An 18,572-nucleotide genomic window follows, 5' to 3' on the forward strand; every position below is an offset into this window, starting at 1 on the left:
GATTGTAAAGTTGCAGTTATGCGCACCATGAACACAGTATTTTTCAGAACCATATAAATAGAATTTCAATATTTGGGTTAACCGTATAGTAGCCGATTATACTTTAAAAACGGTTATGTTCATTCTTGTACAATAGTTGGATAGCTACAGAAAGTGACTGACTGTTCATATTTTGCGATTTATTTAATAATCATTTATATTATGTACGTATTTGTCTTCTTTCGCCATGTTTATTTTTGTTTAAGTTTTTACTTAATGGTACACTATGTGTAGCAATTATTTGAACAAAAGTAGATAAATTGTACAATTCATATTTTACTGTATTGTACAATATGGTAACCTCATTTAAAAAATGCACTTTTAAATGTATTGCTTGATTCGGGTTAGGTGGTAGAACAACCTCAGGCCGAGCCGGCCCCCGTGGTGGAGTGGTTAGCACATCGCGCTACGGCGCCAGGGGTCCCGGGTTCAAATACCGGCCTGGGCATGGATGTTTGTGAGTGTCCATTCATCAATTTCATCACGTCATCACTCATCCCCATCTTTGCAAATTAGCATAAAGTGGCACAAAAAGCGAATTAAAAATCAATCAATCAAACCTCAGACCGAACTCCAAGCAAGCAGCTTTTTTGACCACACCCACACACCAGTATGTATGGAACTAAAATATTTTAATGTGTATTTCCACACCACTGTTGACGCAACTGTAGACGCAAACTGTAAGCTCACATACGATCGGGCGATTCACGTCACCAAGGTGAACAAACCACTTTTTGAGTTTAAAAATCAAGAGTTCGGTTTATCAACATTTACGTCTTATCTAAACTTTACATCGCGAATACTTTGCCACTGAAATCACAGCACGTAGCGAAAAAGGCAGTTGGTGTGTTCTTCTAGCACGATACGATCTTTCTTGTAATCTTGAATGAACTTTTCTTATCAGAAAAGGCGGGTGGTTTGGCACTATCTGGTTAAATAAGCCTCAGCATTGTCTATGAAGACTGGCCTTGACACGGCGTTCTTCCAGGAACTGGCTTTTACCTTTACTAGGAAAAACCCGGTTCATTGTTTCCGTCCAAATACAATTGCCTTCAAGGAGATTTCTGTTTTATCTTGGCTTGGTTTTATGTATGCGCTACATACTACTACAGATGTAGACCTGGTGTTGTCGGAAAAAAAATATGTTATACAGTGAACTAGTCTGACAAATATATCGTAAAGCCGCGATTACACCGAATGTTACCAACAAATGTTATCAACTTTTTGTTACCAACACGGTTACAAACAGATGTTGTCAACAAATGTTGGCAACCAGAACACTAGTTTGACTTTATTTTTGTTAATAACTTTTGTTAACATTTTGGCTGCCGACTGTGGAGGAAGTTGTACTCTCTGTTGCGCCAAGGGAGGCCCGCCAAGCTTAGAACTATGTTGAACATAATATGCTAAACGTCATGAAATCATTTCACTGAAAAAGACTTAGTGTTTGCAGCATTGAACTTTTTCCCATCACCGAAATTAATTTTAATTAATTGATTTGATTTATTTTACTTTGCTTTTCTGCCACTTTCGGCTAACCGCGAATGATGATAAGATAAAATGGATAAAAGGAAAATCACAAACACACAAGGACAGCATACAACACGAACCCCCGTCAATCCAGACGCCAGAGCCTGGCTAGTCTCCAAATGCAATCCAAAGTATACTACGTGAGGTTCGCATTTGGGTGTCCTCGCAAAAGGCCACTACCTGCACTCCTGTGTTCCTTGTGATTGTCCCTTCATCAATTCATCACTCATCCTCGTCGTCGCGATTAGGAAAAAGTGGCAGAATGGCGAAGTAAAATCAACCAAATCAGCCAATCAATCATCCTCAGCCGACCTCCGTTGCGGAGAGGTTAGTATATCGCGCTACGATGCCAGAGGTCTCGGGTTCACCTGGGCAAGGACGTTCCTTGTGTGTCACTTCATCAATTTCATGTAATCTCACTGAGTCATATTCGCGATTAGCTCAAAGTTGCAGAAAAGCGAAGTAAAATAAACGAAATTAATCAACATATCTTTCTGATCCTCACAGTGGCAGAAAGGCAACGCTAAGTAACAAATCTACAAACACAAGTTGAAGTCAGTTGTTGGTTTTCGCGCTTGCTGCCAGCTCCCCTCGAAACGCGGTCGCTACAGCCGAGTAGGAGGACGTCACAAGACAACACGCACGCCACTTCCTGGAGAATTCCTCCAGGTTGAATCGGATGAGAAATCCAGGCGTGGGGCCATCCGTCAGCAGCTCCAATGGTGCTTGCCGGGAGGATACGGGAAAGGCACAATTTAACCTCACGGACTTCCCAGCCGGAGGAACTTGCTCCAGAAGACCAACATGCAGCCCCCACTTTTATTCGTTCGGCACGCCGTGACGTCATTATGACGTGCCATCCCACTCGCCGTGTCTTCTGCTTGTGGTCCTTGCGGGCCAGTTGGTCTTACGAGGTGCTTGCGATGATGTTGCTGTGACGTTTCCGCACGGAAGGATAGTGGCGCGTGTGCTTTCATTGTTGACTGAAGGGTCATTGTTGCGAGGATGAGGTTGTTGACAATCGTCCTGCTGCTGTTGGGCGTCGCTGTGGCGACGGAAGCCAGGAGGCGTCGAGGTCATCCTCCGAAGTGCAGCCTGTCGCCGATCGACGCCAGAGTGAAGAAGGCGTCCGTCGTGTTCACCGGGAAGGTGACAAGCGTCGTTGGTGAAGAGGTGTGGGTCAGAGTGAAGCGCCTCCTCAAAGGTCACTTGACCGACAAAGAGGTGGTGGTTAGCGGGCTCGGCCAGTTTCCGTGCATGAGGAAGGTTCGAGTCCACGACACGGCGGTATTTTTGACTGACGACGAGCTCAAGCTGTCTTCTAACCTGGTGCCGTTGTCGCTTCGGAATTTGGACAAGGTGAACGCTGCAGCAAAAGGTAAGAATGTCCACGTTAACCAGTGCAATTGGGCCTGTGTGTATTGTTGTTGCATTTGTCTAGTTTTAACAGCTCTTTTACAACTTGTGACTATTTGCGACAGTGGATGAATTAGATTAAAGGGGACCGTTTACCCACTGTACCCCTCGAGAATTAAGTCGATTTTTTTAATCGACAGATTTTAATGTTTTATGTAATGTAAAAGTGGTTCCAGCGTGAGGAAAGCACAAATAACGGAGATATTTGATACCAAAGAATGGCACACGTAAGTTAAAACCTGCAATGTTGAAGTATTTTCGCCGGTTTTTGTTAGTAAAAACTGTTTGTATGGATACTAAAATAGCGAAAGAACACGCCGAAAATAACGATCAGTACCAATCCTAAGCTAACTACGTAAAATTATAGCTGCTGTTGTGGAAAGTCGTTTTGGGTGCTATATTCACTTGCGTGAAGCCTTCGGGCTGCACTGCTTCACAGTAAAGTAACATGCTAAGGTAACAGACGTAATTTACTTCACAATAACGCATTTCCGAGAGCTAAAATCAAATGAAAACGTCCATAAACAAAAAATCTTCATAAACCATGCAAGCTATCTCACTTTCTCCAGGGTGTACAGAAAGTCAAGGGTACCGATTAAATGGTGTAAGGTGGGACTCTTTCATGCAGTACACCCAATTGTCAACCTCACTTCCACGTAGTATACCCTGGACTGCATTTTGCACACTAACGAGGCTCTGGCGTCTGGACGTACGGCCAGTATAATCCTCGTGGGGCTGTGTGTGTGCTGTCCTTATGTGTGCTGAGTGCCCCTTTACAGCCTGAGCTTTTAACCCAAGAAAGAATATTTTAGTCCATCGACATTACAGTTATGGGAGTTCTATTTTAGTTGTGGTAAGGTTCTGGACCCCGTATAATGTGACGGGTGCAAAATAGCCTAAGTGCTGACGCACCCAAAAATTACAAATTCAATTAATGAATTCAATTCAATGACAAAGGTGAACGCTTCCTCCATGGAAGAATGGTTAGCACGGCGCGGTACGACGCCAGAGGTTCCGGATTCGAATTCCACTTTAAACTGTAGGTCCAGTCCCGATTAGCCTTTCCGTGCATAAAGTGGACTTAAAACAAAAACCCGAACTCCTTACTCAGTCTGATCGTCGCGATTAGCCAGAAGTGACAGAAAAGCAACGTTAAGTAAGAAAAATCAAAAAGATTAACGGACACTCAGAAGGGAATACTAATACTCAGGATTGGATTCGAACCAGGATTTGACTGCTCAGCGCGTTTGGTAACTCCAGTCTATTATTTCTTCAACTTCGTTGCTTTATTGGCCTACACCTATCTACTTCCAAAACCTTAGTCCCAGGTTCGAATCCTGGGGTTTGCCATCCACTTCATTATGTTTGTGCCCTGCCCTCATTTATTTGATGAATTCATGATTCTTCCTCCTAATAGCGATTTACGTGTCCGAGAAAAACGATATAAAAAAAACAAGGTACCTTTGACTCCTTACGTACCCCTGCTGAAAATAGTTTACGTATGAACCTTTTCTGTTGTTTTAAGCTCGCGATGTGTTATAGTGAAGTAATGTGTGTTTTTTTGTAGTACTAATGGAATCAAATACTCCTTGTGGTTTACGCTTTGTGAATCAAGTTTTATCTTACATAAACATCGACATCTATCGATTGAGTCTGTGTTCAACAGGATTTTTACGAATAAAGTTCTGTGGAAGTATTACCTACGTCATTCGTGTACAATTCGACACATTTCACACTACAGCCACATAGCGGAATGGTTTTCTTTATATATGGTCGGTTTTATTTCCTTAGGAGTTTAGCTAATGGTGTGGCACAAGTTTATTTTGTTTTATTGCAATTTCATCATGCTACGAATGCAATTTCAACATGGTTCGATTTCGATTTACTTCTGTTAATAGATATTGCGGAGTTTTAGTGATTCCTTAAGATTTTGTTCAATATATGCTTTCGTAGTTAGGTTAGGCAGAGGCCAGGTTTGGTTCTCTTAGCATTAAAATAAAGTCCCTAAATGCATTCTACGATTTACTTCTACATTAATTCCCACTAGTCTACGATACTTACAGTCAGTCACTTGCCACGGGAAGCGCACATGCTTGCGTAAGGTAATTTTTAAGTTGTTGTTTTCAACATAAATAATTTGTTTTCGAAATCCAAACAGTGCTCATTGCTTTAAGGAAGGTTCAAATTTCGTGTGACAATTATTGCCAAAAATTTAAGATAATTAGTCTTTCTGCTAGGAGAATTTGAAAAGAATCATAAAACAATCGTTTTTTAGCTTTGAGTGTGCACCCAACCGGTTTTTACGTACAGAAGACTACTAAAGGAAACATTGATATGTTTTTCTTACTTACGCCGACTATGATTTGGAATCAAATATCACACCTATGTGTAGTTTCCAGTCATCGCCTCGATAGCCGAGCACGTTAGATCAACTACCTGGTCCTGGATTCAAGTCCTGGCCTGAATGTTTATTTCCGTCAATTTAATAATCCTCATCGTCACGATAGCTAAATGTGGTAGAAAAGCGACGCATAATAAACAAAACACAAGGAATGGTGGTCTATTACCAAATGTATCAAAACGTTCCCGAATTTCAGAAAGATCTGATTTCCATAGTAATTCTCAGGATCTATCCTAACTGCTATCGTACTGTCAACGGCAAAGATAATAGAAAGCAAATTGTCAGTTACTATTGTCATAACATTTTATTCCACATCCTGTGTTGTTTTAAAAAAGGTAAAGTGCTCCCCTGTGCATAGCACTACGCCATGAAGGCGTATAGGGGATGTGGGGGTAACGCCCCACACTTTCTTGATCCGGTCGTGAGTGGGGGTGATGTGATCAGCATCACGTCCCTGGCCGCCTTTACCCCCCAGGGTTTCCCCCAGGTACCCATGTTATTCGACGATGGGTGGGCGCCGGGGTCGCTTCCATCGTTAGAAAAGTTCCCGGATTTGAACCGGCTGGGGATCGAACCCAAGACCTATAGTATGGTAGTCAGACGCGTTACCGACTGAGCCACCGCGGCCACCCTGTGTTGTTTTACAGAATGGAATTCTGTTCATGTTGTCCTCCTCGTTTTGACTTTTTTTTATTTCAATTCATGACCATCACATTGTGGAAAACGGACTGAATGAAAATTGTGATGGACAATTCACCTACTTTGATTTGATTTATTTTACTTCGCTTCTTGTGCCACTTTTGGCTAATTTGCGAAGATGGGGATGAGTGATGATATGATGAAATTGATGAATGGACACTCACAGACATCAATGTCCAGGCCAGAATTCGTACCGACGACCAATTCACCTACTATTTATTTTGCCGTTGAGTGTACGCAGTTTAGGAGACAGGGGTGAATTAGCGAATTTCACCAATATCGTGACCACGATAACTGTTGCCAGTTTGGAGTTTGTGTTGAAATGTTTGTATCAACTCTAGGTTTGTTCTAGCATTTGAGCAAAATCGGTCAGCACGTTTCAATATGGCGAACTTGACTTGAAATAAATTTTGAAATTTAATCGTGGTTACATATTTCTTTTTTACTTTGTCTAATTTTTTTTAAAAAAATCCACTGTTGATACAAATTATTCTTACTATACTGAAATTCCACATGTTCTAAAAAAACAATATATATCCGACTATAAGGTTATAGTTCAAAATTCAACGATTCCTTACACTGTGAAGAGGAATTGCACAGTTTATAAGTGTTTTGTAGGATGCCTCTGTTTCTTTACCTATTACACTCAAATATAATATGGTGTATATTTTCCTTATTGCCACACATACAATTTGGGTCATGTACAATCCGAATCTTTTGTACGTATGCAATGGCGGCGATTGGATTCCAAAACCGGTAGGTAAAGTGCCAAAACTGGGGGGCAAGGATTGTTTATTTCCTTTTTTACATAAGTTTTAGCATAATACGGGGGCAAACGTGGCGAAAAGTGGGAGGGGCAACTGCCCCCCTCGCCGTCACTGTTGTAACCCCTGAACTATACGATTTAGTAATACTACCAGATTTCTTGAAGCTTTCACATTTGTGAACAGGGCTCCGATTCTACAGGGTGAGCACAAAAACAGTCCCTAGTTTTGAAAGCGTATAATTTTAATATCAAAAGGAGTATTCTGCGGAAATCTTCACACTAGTTGCATAAACTTGTAAAGTTATTGGTGCTGTTCATTGGAATTACAAACACTCAATGTGCGCGCCACCTGTTACGCGGGAATCATCGTGACGGTAATTCAGCTCCAACCACACCTTCTCAAGCGTATCCGGTGTGATGAAGTTGACAGCTGCACTGATGCGTTCCTGAAGATCATTCAGGGTTGTGGAGGTACATAGATCTGGTCCTTCACGAACCCCAAAAGGAAAAAGTCACAAACTGTCATGTCCGGTGATCGTGGGGCCACTTGCATAGATTTTGATCTTTTGGTCCAGCTCGTCCTATCCATCAGTGTGGGAGGTTGTCGTTCAGAAAGCTGAGTACAGATTGATGCCAGTGTGGGGGACGCTCCATCTTGTTGTAGTCACCTCTCTCTGCAGCAAGTTGAGGAATTAACCAGTCGCGAAGCATTGTTAAGTAGCTTTTACCTGTGATTGTTGGCTCCTCAAAGAAGAACGGACCGTACACTCGACGCTCTGCCACTGCACAAGAAACATTCACCTTGGGTGAGTCACGTTCCACATCAAGAGTGGCATGCGGATGCTCGCTTCCCCAGATCCTAACATTTTACCTGTTCACTTTTCCACTCAAGTGGAAGGTCGCCTCATCACTAAAAAAATATCTTTGTCAGAAAGGTGTCCTCGTCCTCCATTAAAGTGTGGATAGTCTCGCAAAACTCACGTCGCTTTACCTTGTCTTGTGGATATCACTTTTGAACCAATTGCAGCCGGTGAAACCGCAAACGCTTCCGTAAAATCTTGCTTACGGTTGTTTGTGGCACCTGCAACTGCCTGCTATCTTGACGTGTTGATTTCCTCGGGCTGCGTACGAAGGCTTCTCGCACACGCTCCACAATTTCCTCAGAGACGGACGGTCGGCCAGAATGTTCTATTCTTTGATCACAAATGCACCCTTTCTCCACAAATGTTTTTTGCCAGTTCAAAATGGATTTGTGTGTTGGTGGAACAAACATCAAAATTCCGTATAAATGAACGCTGCACTCTCACAACACTTTGTTTTGGCAAGTTCTAACACGCACCAGCTTCTTTGCTGCGGGGTGAACGCCATTTTCGATGTCACTGCCGAAGTCACAACTAGTAATTCTGAAAAGAAAAGATGAAAATATTTTGCGTTAACTGAGCTTTGGATATCAATTTTATCAATATATTCAAGTAACTATTAATTTTATGACATCTTGAAATCGGGAGTGCTTTTAATAATATTTAGCTGTTCTGATAAAGGTATTCATTCATTTATCGAGAAATTTCGCCAAAAATGTTATGGACACTGAAGTAATCGTTACATTAAACAATCGTGCAAGTTTACAGACATTTCTATGGCTACACATTTATTTATTATTCTCTTGAACTTCAGATGTAAATGGTACTGAAAATTATCATATAACTTCCGTATGACCTCTTCTCCTTTCTGTGTTTCGTGCACAAAGCTCGCACCATCTAGCGTAAATAGTTTGTATTATAGCGTAATTACTAGTGACGTAGCTTCAACTATGTTTTTCGCATTATACGTATGGTTGTGTAATTCAATGTCGTAGTAACAAATATTAATTATTATTTTTCTCTTTACAGGTAAGTTGAATACATCTCCCTGTATCCTGCATGCGTGTAATGGTAAGTGAAAGAGAACTATTACCTCGCAAAAGTAGAATTTTTACGAACTGTACAACCGTCATATTTAGTATTTTAAATTGTTGGAAACACTGTTTAGAAGCGTCCTTAACCTGGCATATACAGGGTGTTTCAATAAAAAGGTAACAAAATATCCAAAACACACCATGTTCAGTTACCTTTATATTGAAACCCTGTTAGATTAAAGCTGTGGATAAATAGGGGAGTGGCTAACGTTGACGATTTGTAACCAACGGGTAACTGGTTCCATTCCCAGTACGTTTTATGGGTGAGGATGTAAGGCAGTGAACGGAAACCTCTGGAGAAGTTTTTAGTATATTCTTACCTTTTTAGTGTCCTGTGCAGGTCCTTTTAGAACCTTTCACTTTAACCTTTGTCAAGATAAGGGGATTCTCCTCTTGTATTCAGATGTGTGCAAAATAGCCATAAGTAACGAAGCTACCAAAAATTTTAATTAATTTATTCAACCGTACCACAAAGGCATTAAGGGGCTGTCAAGATACATTCTCGATCTTGGCCATATTGAAAGTGATGTGATCAGCATCACGATCCGGCCTCGTTTACATCTCCTCCCATGTTTGCCCAGAGACGCCGCATTCACGAACATTGCTGAATAAAAATTATCACCTGAATTTAACTTCCCGAGAATCGAACTCACGCGCCAGGCAGTCAGACGCCTGACTAACTAGACCGAACTGGCCCCAAATAAAGAGAAGTTGCAATTTGCTACCAGCTCTACAAAGAACTTCAGGTGTTCCCATGGCTATTAATATATAAGAAGATGCTATTTTAATTCAGATGTTGCCAACTCAGTGTTTTACCTTCCAGTCTAAAGTCTTCATAATTTCTATAGAGTGTCTTAACCTTAAAAGTCAGTATGGAAGTAAATGGATTACTTCCCTCTTTCTCTAATACATGAGTTTTGCCAATAGCTCTGTCCTTCACTACCACCGCTGGGTTGCGAGATATTACAAAATTTACATTTATTTAATTCTGTTTATGTAAAGGATACAACATTCAACGAAAGAAGTAACAATAGTTGCGTCGTGTATTACACATATAATGCAAATGTAAAATGGTAAATAGTTACGTCGAAATATAAACATTTGCATGCAAATCTTGAGGTAACTATCGATTTTTTCCCCAAAATGCATCAAATACATAGATTTTGATGATTTCCTATACGATATTAAGGAAGTATATTGTCGCAATCATTAGCGATTAACAGCGACTTGATGGGACTCCGTTTGTTGATCTGGCAACGCCGCGCTCCATTTAACCCATACTGACTTTTAAGGTTGAGACGCTCTATAGACCATTGTACAGGTGAAAAATTTAGCTTCAAACAAATGAAAATAAGAATTTTGGGATTCAATTCCATTTGCCGAGGGTTGTTTACTCTTGTTAGTATCTGCCTCCCCGATAGCGTAGTGGTATCGCCGTTGCCTTGTAATCAAGGTATCCCGGGTTCGATAGCCGGTGGAGGCACATAGTGGTTCGGATCGTACTTTAAACTGTAGGTCCAGTCCCAATTAACCTTACTGTGCATAATAAACCCGTGGCTCTACGGCCCGTAAGGGCCTTGGCCTATCTCTCGACTGCCAGTCTCCCTCCCACAATCCTACCTAGAGGTGTGGAGTTTTTCAGCCGGTAATGGGGTGACGTGGGGGTCAGCACGTCAAATCCCCAGCCGTTACAGCAGACCGGGTTACGCTACTCACTCGTAGCTCCCCAGTATCCTCAAGATGGTGGGTTGCCACCGGTCCTATGCACAGGCCGAGAACCCAGAGACTGAACCCAGGCGGACTCGAACCCATGCCGTCCCGCAGTCGGAGCCCAAAGCACAGGAGGACTCTTACTGTGCATAAAGTTGACTTAAAACACCAACTCAATCAGTCAATCAATTCTGTTAGTATTTTTCTGCGTTTTCCATTTATGGATTGGTTGAAATCAACATTGTGGGTGCCCCGTCACGTTATATTCGAGATCCAGCCCCTTATCGTAGCTAAAATGAATCTGTCTCTGAGGACTAAAATGTCATGGCCCATGTTAAAAGCTGTGGCTGCAAAGGAGCACCCAGCATACATATGGACAATACACAGGACAACACACAGCCTCGTTGGTCTGTAAGATTGCTGGGGCTGGAAGTGAGGTTAACTTTGGGTGCCTTCTCAAAAGGTCATCACTTCCACCACGGTGCGTTTTACATGTTGATATTACAGGGTGGCCACTCACCGGGAATTCCTTGAATTCCGGGAGTTATGCGTGAATTAGTGGCACCGGGAATTATGTGTGAATTCTACTTGAATTTTTTTTCGTAGACGTGAGAAATTACAACTTTCATTAATCCAAAACCTATTCACATTTTATGCAAATAAAAAATATTTTCGTAAAATTTTCTTGCTCGCTTCGTTCGCAATTCCTGCTTTTCTTAGTCTTATCAAGCTTATAACCATAGCTAGGGGGCGGCGGAAGTCGGCCCTTGGCGCCGAAGGATCTAAATGAAAAAAAAGGTGTAAAATTGATTGATTGATTTGTGGTTTTAAGTCCACTTTATGCACAGAAAGGCTAATCGGGACTTTTTTCTAATTTTCTTTATTTCTCTATTCTGTTTACATCTATGGAGGACTGGACGTACAGTTTAAAGTGGGATCCGAACTACTGTGCCATGTGCCTCCACCGGGTATCAAACCCGAGACCCCTTGATCACAAAGCGACGATGTTACCACTACACCATCGGGGAGGCACAAAAGTTGTAAAAGAGAGAATGCATTGGCGTCCCGTGAAATTATTTGCACTATTAAATCAATATTGATTTCAGCCTGCAAAAAATTAGATCCAAAAATTTTCTTGCTCTGTTCTCCGTAATGCATTGTATTGTAAATTATCAGACAGAGAAATAAGACTTGTCTTAATTGATTTTGTTTTAAATGCACGAACAATTGTTTTGAGGAAGGGGATCGTGCACATTTGAGAGACAATTTATGTAATTTTTGCTGTTGGTTTATTGTTGGATGGATGAATTGGTTGTGTAATGTATTTAAACAATAATGTATTAAATAAACTTTGAATACGTACACAATTTAGTGTCCACGTCGGTCTATGTTGCATGTATGTGAAACATATGTCGTGCATGAAAGTTATACATGTTAATGCAAAAAATAATTATATTTGGAATGGATTTATCAAGCATTTTCTGTTTCAAAAATAGTTTGTGTGCTTCTTTTCCATTATGAAATTGAACGTCTTGAAAAAATATTGAAATCGTTTGTTCGAACACAAAATGCTTAGCACCAACTTCTACCCTTCTTTTTCTGCATAATTTACGAGAATAATAACGTCTTTGATACTACTACTACTACTACTACTAATAATAATAATAATAACAATGATGTTGGTCCCGGCGGGTTCGAAACCAGTCTTGGGCATGGATGTTTTTGACTGTCCATTTATCAATTTCATCATATCACTCATCCCCCATCTTCGCAAATTAGCCAAAAGTGGCACAAGAAGCGAAGTAAAATATAACAAATCAATAATAATAAATATAATTAAAGTATTATTAACACTATTATTATTATTCGTATTAGTACGTTTATCCTGGCACTTTCTCTCCGCCCTCCCAGACAAAAATTCGTGGTTGCGCCTCTGATTGTAATAGAAACTCAGCACCTTAAATTAAATATTTTAATTATATAACGTATACCGTTTAATTGAATTATACTTTTTGGATGTTGGAATCACATGGACCCTTTACATTATGAAGATATTTGTGTGTGGATGCTGAGAGGCGGTAATACGTAAGGTTGAAATAGAGGAAACATCTGCTTGAATTTTTGGAAAGTTCGCCTTGAAAACCGGGAATAATACTTGAATTTTATCATGATCCTAGAGTACTAGCCACCCTGTATTACTACATAGTTCTCTACTTCTATTGAATGAAGCCTAAGCGTATTATCTAGCGAGGCGTGTCAATATCTCCCCCCCCCCCCACAAACATTGTATTCATCGTTAGATGTTTACTGAATTGATTATTAGCAAGGATGTCCCTGCTTTGGAAGGAGCAGTGTAAGACTCTCTAACGTTTACACAGCTGCTTAGGTACCATATGTCATTTAAAAGTGAAACTGTGTCAGTACATATTTGAGCATATGGAATATACACAGACCATGACTATTGAAAAGGGAAGAAAAAGAGCTTTAGGTTTCTGATAATTTCATTAGTATCGAAGATTCTATGAAGCTATAGTTGCAAGCATGAACGTCTTAAATAGACTGGCAAACACGATAAATCCACAACCAGTTATTGTGATCTTCCTGTGGCAGTGCTGCCAACTCTTTCCATTCCGAATTTGTGCTATGTTAAGATGCTTTCACTTGAGTCTGCTGCACGAACAGTTGTACATATTGTTTCTTTGGTTCACTAACTCTCTGGCAATCTTAAACACTAACGTTTGTTGCCCCTACTGTCCCTATCCTGAGCAACATCAGTCGAATCTTCACTATTCTTACCAATTTCCTACGTATTCTCCGCAATATATGCATAATAGGGTGTTCCAAACAAGATTTAACGCTTCATAAAACTATAGTTGTGAATAACTACACATGTTGTTAACGTGAAGCTTAGACTAAAAGAAAGAAAAATCCTCAGGATACAAGGTGTTAAAGTGAAGCTTAGACTAAAAGGAAGAAAAATCCTCAGGATACAAGGTGTTAACGTGAAGCTTAGACTAAAAGGAAGAAAAATCCTCAGTATTTAACGCTTTTACCTTGTAATGAAGGGGCAAGAGGCAAGATTCCCGGTGGAGGCATATTGGACAGACACTCGAACCCGACTTTAAACTCCAGTCCTGATTAGCCTATCGAGACATAAAGTAGTCTTTAGTAAACTTACAGGGCTACCCCGATGTCGCAATGGTAGCGGCGCCGCTTTGTAATCAAGGGGTTCCGATTCGATACCCGGTTAAGGCACACAGTGGTTCGGATCCCACTTTAAACTCTAGGTTCAATCTCGATTAGCCTTACTGTGCATAAAGTGGACTTTAAGCACCAAGTCACTCACTCTTTAATAAACTTCTGGCAAAAAGTGGAAGTTTGAAGTTCACTCTGTGCTACAAAAGGCTAATATGGAATGGCGTTTAATGTGGGACACGAAGACGAACAATGTGGTTTGGTTTCTCTATTCTAATACTAAGTAACTTAATTGAACTATATTTTTGTTATTAACAGTAAAATATAAAAGTTTATGCTTTTCCGTAACTTGAAATAGACAAAACCAATTTCGCCGACCTTCGCACTGGGTATGGTTGTTCTTTGCGAATGTTCCATCATCAATTTCACCAATCGTGACTTATCCTCGTCTTCGCGATTAGCCAAATTGGGGAAAAAGCGAAGTGAAATAAACCAAATGAATCAATGAAAAAGTTAAAGGAAGCCAGGTTTCAGGGGCAAACGATAGACCTCTTGAGCTCCCCTGTCGACGCAATGATCTATCTATGTGATTCCAAAAAAAATCTAGGCTTCTTTGGGTGGGCAAAAGCCCATCCTTGCCCCACCAGTGCCTACTCCCCGGAGTAAGCAAAACAAAATAATCAAAGAAAAATTCTTACTCAAGTAGGTTGGCAACCCTGCCTGTAGAATATTCATTGCAGATCTAAGAGAATTTTTGTCTTGTACTTCTCTTTTTCTAGTTCTTGACTTTTTGAATCCCTGGCTTTGTTGAACGTGCGAGACACCTAGAGCCCATCCCTAGTCACGTGACACGTATAATCGCCATCCACTTGAAAGGGGTGTCAGAAGTAACGCACCTCAGAGAGGCCCTGTAGTGTGCATGAGAACTAAAATAGAGGGGAAAAAAGCGATGGTTGGAAACTGCTGTTCAAATACCGCTTCACGTTGTGGCGTATGGCGGGAGTTTTCGTTCCCCCAGTGTAAGCAGAGGCGTAATCATCGTTTCCTCTGTTGCTCGTGTAAATCTTTGAAAGACAACCGATCTCGCTGACGGGTTAACGGCGCCCCCTGCTGCGATACACATTAACTATTCTTTCCTTTCGACCAGAATTACATAATGCCGTTAGGTGATTTGCGCATTTGAGCCATTCTTTGTCGTTGCGTTGGAGTCAGACATGCTGTTCAGATGAGTCTGATAACAGGTTTCTACTTCTTGCCAATAGCTTACTTAGGGCCACAAGTTAAGGGGGTAAAGATAAATGGTAATGTTCCCCGGGTCATGAAGGCACATTTAGGGTAGGGCCCCACATACTCTCGATCTCGGTAATTTTTGGAGGTGATGTGATCAGCACCACGCTCCGGCTGCCTTTACTCCCCCATGGTTGCCTCCAGGTACCCATTGATTTCATGCTGGGTGAGCCCCGGAGCCGCTCTATGCTAGGACAAGGAGGTTAATTTCCGACCATAGATCACCCAACCCGGGAATTGATGTCGGGTCTCCCGCGTGGCGGTCAGACGCCCTACCGACTAGGCTACCGCGGCAGGGGGGGTGATTCCCGAGACAGAGAGTAGATAAAAGTAGTTTTAACTAGTTTTAACCGCGCCCTGGCGGCTGACCTACTTGTAACTCCTTCTGTCCAGTGGCGTGTCCAGGATTTTCGAAAGGGAGGTATTATGTAGCCTATACTTTTTCTTGGTAGTCAGCTCTCATTTTGTCCAATTTTCCTACCTTTGACGTTCTTTTTTTTAGGAATACTGGGCGAAAGGGGTGGGTTATAACCCCAATCAACCCCCCCCCTGGGCACGCTACTGCTTCTGTCCACCAATCGTTTTCGGGGGGGTGTGGCTCGATCGATGAGTGGCAACCACGTCAGTTGCGAAGTTAAACCTGTAGGGGCAACATCGCTCTTCCGTTACAGCGTTGCCAAGTGTACGTCAGTTTTTATTAGCTTCCTTGTAGTGTTTGGGTGTTTTGTGTACTAATTTTCCGTGCTTTGTGTACTATTGTACAACTTTTATCCAGTAACGACGCTGATCAACTCTCACTCTCACACCCGTTTTACAGTAAGTTTGGCAACATGCTGTGTATGCAACGCTCATTTGTCTTGTCTCGCCAGCAATTCTCGATGCCTCGTGACTCGAAAATGCCCGATGTCAGTCGATGATCCCCGATACGTTGTTTCCCAGCCGCCAGCTGGAAATGCGACCAGTATAGCAAAAACATACATCACATAGCATTTCGTTAAATGTATTCGGTAGAGACAGGAAGGAAGGAGAGAGAGACATGAGATCGAGAGGAGGAGAGAAACAGAATGAGTGAGAGGTTAACGAAATTCCATTACTTGTGACTTCCTTGTTGTAACATTGCTTCGTGAAACTAAGAAAGGTACAGAAAAAAATCATACCGTTAACACCACGTTAACGCAAACATTTCCCTTGATTTTTCCCGCATCATTTCCCACAGGACATCTCCACTTCTCTCCAATCGTCCGAGGACGCGCATGTGGCCATAATTTTAGGAAGGGACGAATAACAAGCGAGAACATAAATTCACCCCTTCGCCCTGGACAAGGCTGACGTTTTCGTGCCACGCCCTTCGCTAAGGGTACCACCGCGCAGGCGAAAATAACATCGAAGTGCGCTTCGAAAGGTGGATGGTATTCAGCCTATTTTTATCTTTTTTTATACTCCTGCGTTACGTCGACACGATCGACACAGAATTTCCTCACCAATCAAGGTAGAGGCCAACCGAAAAAAGGCGAGAGAGAAGTTACATTACCACTGAGTTCGCGGTTATTTCGCTTTTCTTTGTTCTTTCTCGGTTATTTCAGTACTGGGTTTCTGGTTAAGAAAAGCTATCTCTCATCCCATTGAAACTCAATGGGGTTGTTACAGTCCAGAAGTCCACAAGAGTTAACGTGAGTCCAGAGGAGACTTACTAAAAGCTTCTTTCTTTTGTTAGGGATGGTATGGAGATGAAGTGAGATGAGACTGGCTTGAAGTATTGTTTCGTTTGATTTGATTCGATTTTTATTTTACTTCGCTTTTCTTCAGCTTTTGGCTAATCGCAAAGATGAGGATGAAGATCAGCTGCAACCACCTGCAAAGATGGCCTTTCGTTTAGGGTTGGCTCGGGTGGGCATAGCCCAGGTTTCCCCACATGTTTTGTTTAGAAAACTAACCAAAAAACCCAGTCAAAAAGTGTTTTGTTCTTTAAAAAATGTCAATTATTGCTTTCAATACTTGTGAGGTTCAACGCTTGCAAAGAGTTTGAAAAAAAACGTGTAAAAATAAGGCTTAGCAGAACTTACAATACTCTAAATACGATTAATTACTATAATGTAAGTCTGTTACGTACAGTGGGATCCATGAGTATTATCGTGCAAATTGACCATGACTATATTCATTAATTTTTGTCTTGCATCCTGTGTGTTTTAAAGCGATGTATGCTGGTGCAGAAGTTGTCAACAGCTTGTGTTTTCCTTTAATTCTTGAAGCTCTTATTGGGTGAAATAAACTGCACGAACATGGCGATGGACAATTTGCACGGTAATACTCAAGGATCCCACTATACCATCAAGTCTGATTAAGAATTCATCCTTCGTCACGTCGTGAGCAAAACATTCGGCTAGTCTGTGAACAAAACTTCCTATTTTACCTTAATAGGAGGTTTATTCTTGTGAACGCACTAAGAACAATTTACAAAGTTACATACACACATCGGCAGTAAACCTTGTTGCTATCCTATTGAGAGCTTGTTGATAAATCTATCGGTTTGTTAAGTTATGTTGCCAGGTTGGCACATGAAAGTGAGTCAATTTGTCCATCTAATACTAGTTGCCTGTGGCATCTTAAATATTTGACAAATTAAAACACGGGGAAACACAACATTCCAACTGAATAGCAGACACCTATAACACTGGGGAACAGTGAAATTGCGGCACAGTGTTTGAGAGCTAATTTAGGTCAATTTCATGCTTCTGAATAATGATATAATAATATATTTCCTGAATTGGCTCTAATTTATGAAATAAATGCAACTAGACCAAAATGGCGGAAACATAAGACATACATATAAATGAACTTCCAACAACAATTTAATATTTCTTTTTGTGATTACAGTCATTATTATAAAAATAAATTTATATAGGCCTATGATCATAATAATTAAGAAAATATGTACACAATGAAGTAACAAACTATGTGAAACGTTTTCTATACGATTTCCTGCTGTATTGCTTTTTAGGACAATCCCTCTGTAAGCTCCAACAGTAGTCGGCCATCATGTGGCGATCCCTCCGTCCCTGGTACCTTTCTTCCATTATCCTTATACCCTGATGGAACCTTTCTTCCTGTTCTTCACTAAAATCCCCAAGGTTCTCAGGGAATCTGTCAATGTGGCTATGTAGAAAATGTATCTTCACACTCATATTAGTTTCCAATTTTTCAAAATTTTTCAACATATTTCCAACTATATCGCGGTAGTTTTCTGCTCTGTGATTTCCAAAAAGTTTTTGACGACGGACACAAAGCTCAGCCAGGCCTCAGATTCGATGTAAGACATGTAAGTTGTAAAATTGGCATCATTTATAAGTGTACGAATCTGTGGTGGTCCGTCAAAGATTCCTGCCTTCAATTTTTCAATACTTAGTCCTGGAAAAGTGTGGCATAAATATTTGAAATAATCACCACTTGTATCTAAGGCCTTGGCAAACTGTTTTATCAACCCAAGTTTAATATGCAGTGGTGGATGGATGATTTTGTCCCTATCTATCAGCGGTTCATGAATAATATTAGCTTTTCCCACTAATATTTTCTTTTGG

At 41.0% G+C, this 18,572-nt stretch overlaps 1 protein-coding gene across 5 annotated transcripts in view; it reads left to right on the forward strand.

The window, feature by feature from the left end:
* Positions 1-2,485: 2,485 nt before the first annotated feature.
* Positions 2,486-18,572, forward strand: part of LOC145978916 (agrin-like) — a 1,115,983-nt gene continuing 1,099,896 nt past the window's right edge. For all 5 annotated transcript variants that reach the window (XM_083111886.1, XM_083111888.1, XM_083111890.1 and 2 more), the window contains exon 1: positions 2,486-2,947. In XM_083111886.1, the coding sequence (XP_082968012.1) occupies positions 2,575-2,947 (373 nt within the window). In that variant the 5' untranslated portion in view covers positions 2,486-2,574. The remainder of the gene's footprint in view (positions 2,948-18,572) is intronic.

This window comes from Lepisma saccharinum, chromosome 25, assembly GCF_977018435.1.
Source record: "Lepisma saccharinum chromosome 25, izLepSacc3.1, whole genome shotgun sequence".
NCBI classification, from domain to species: Eukaryota; Metazoa; Arthropoda; class Insecta; order Zygentoma; family Lepismatidae; genus Lepisma; species Lepisma saccharinum.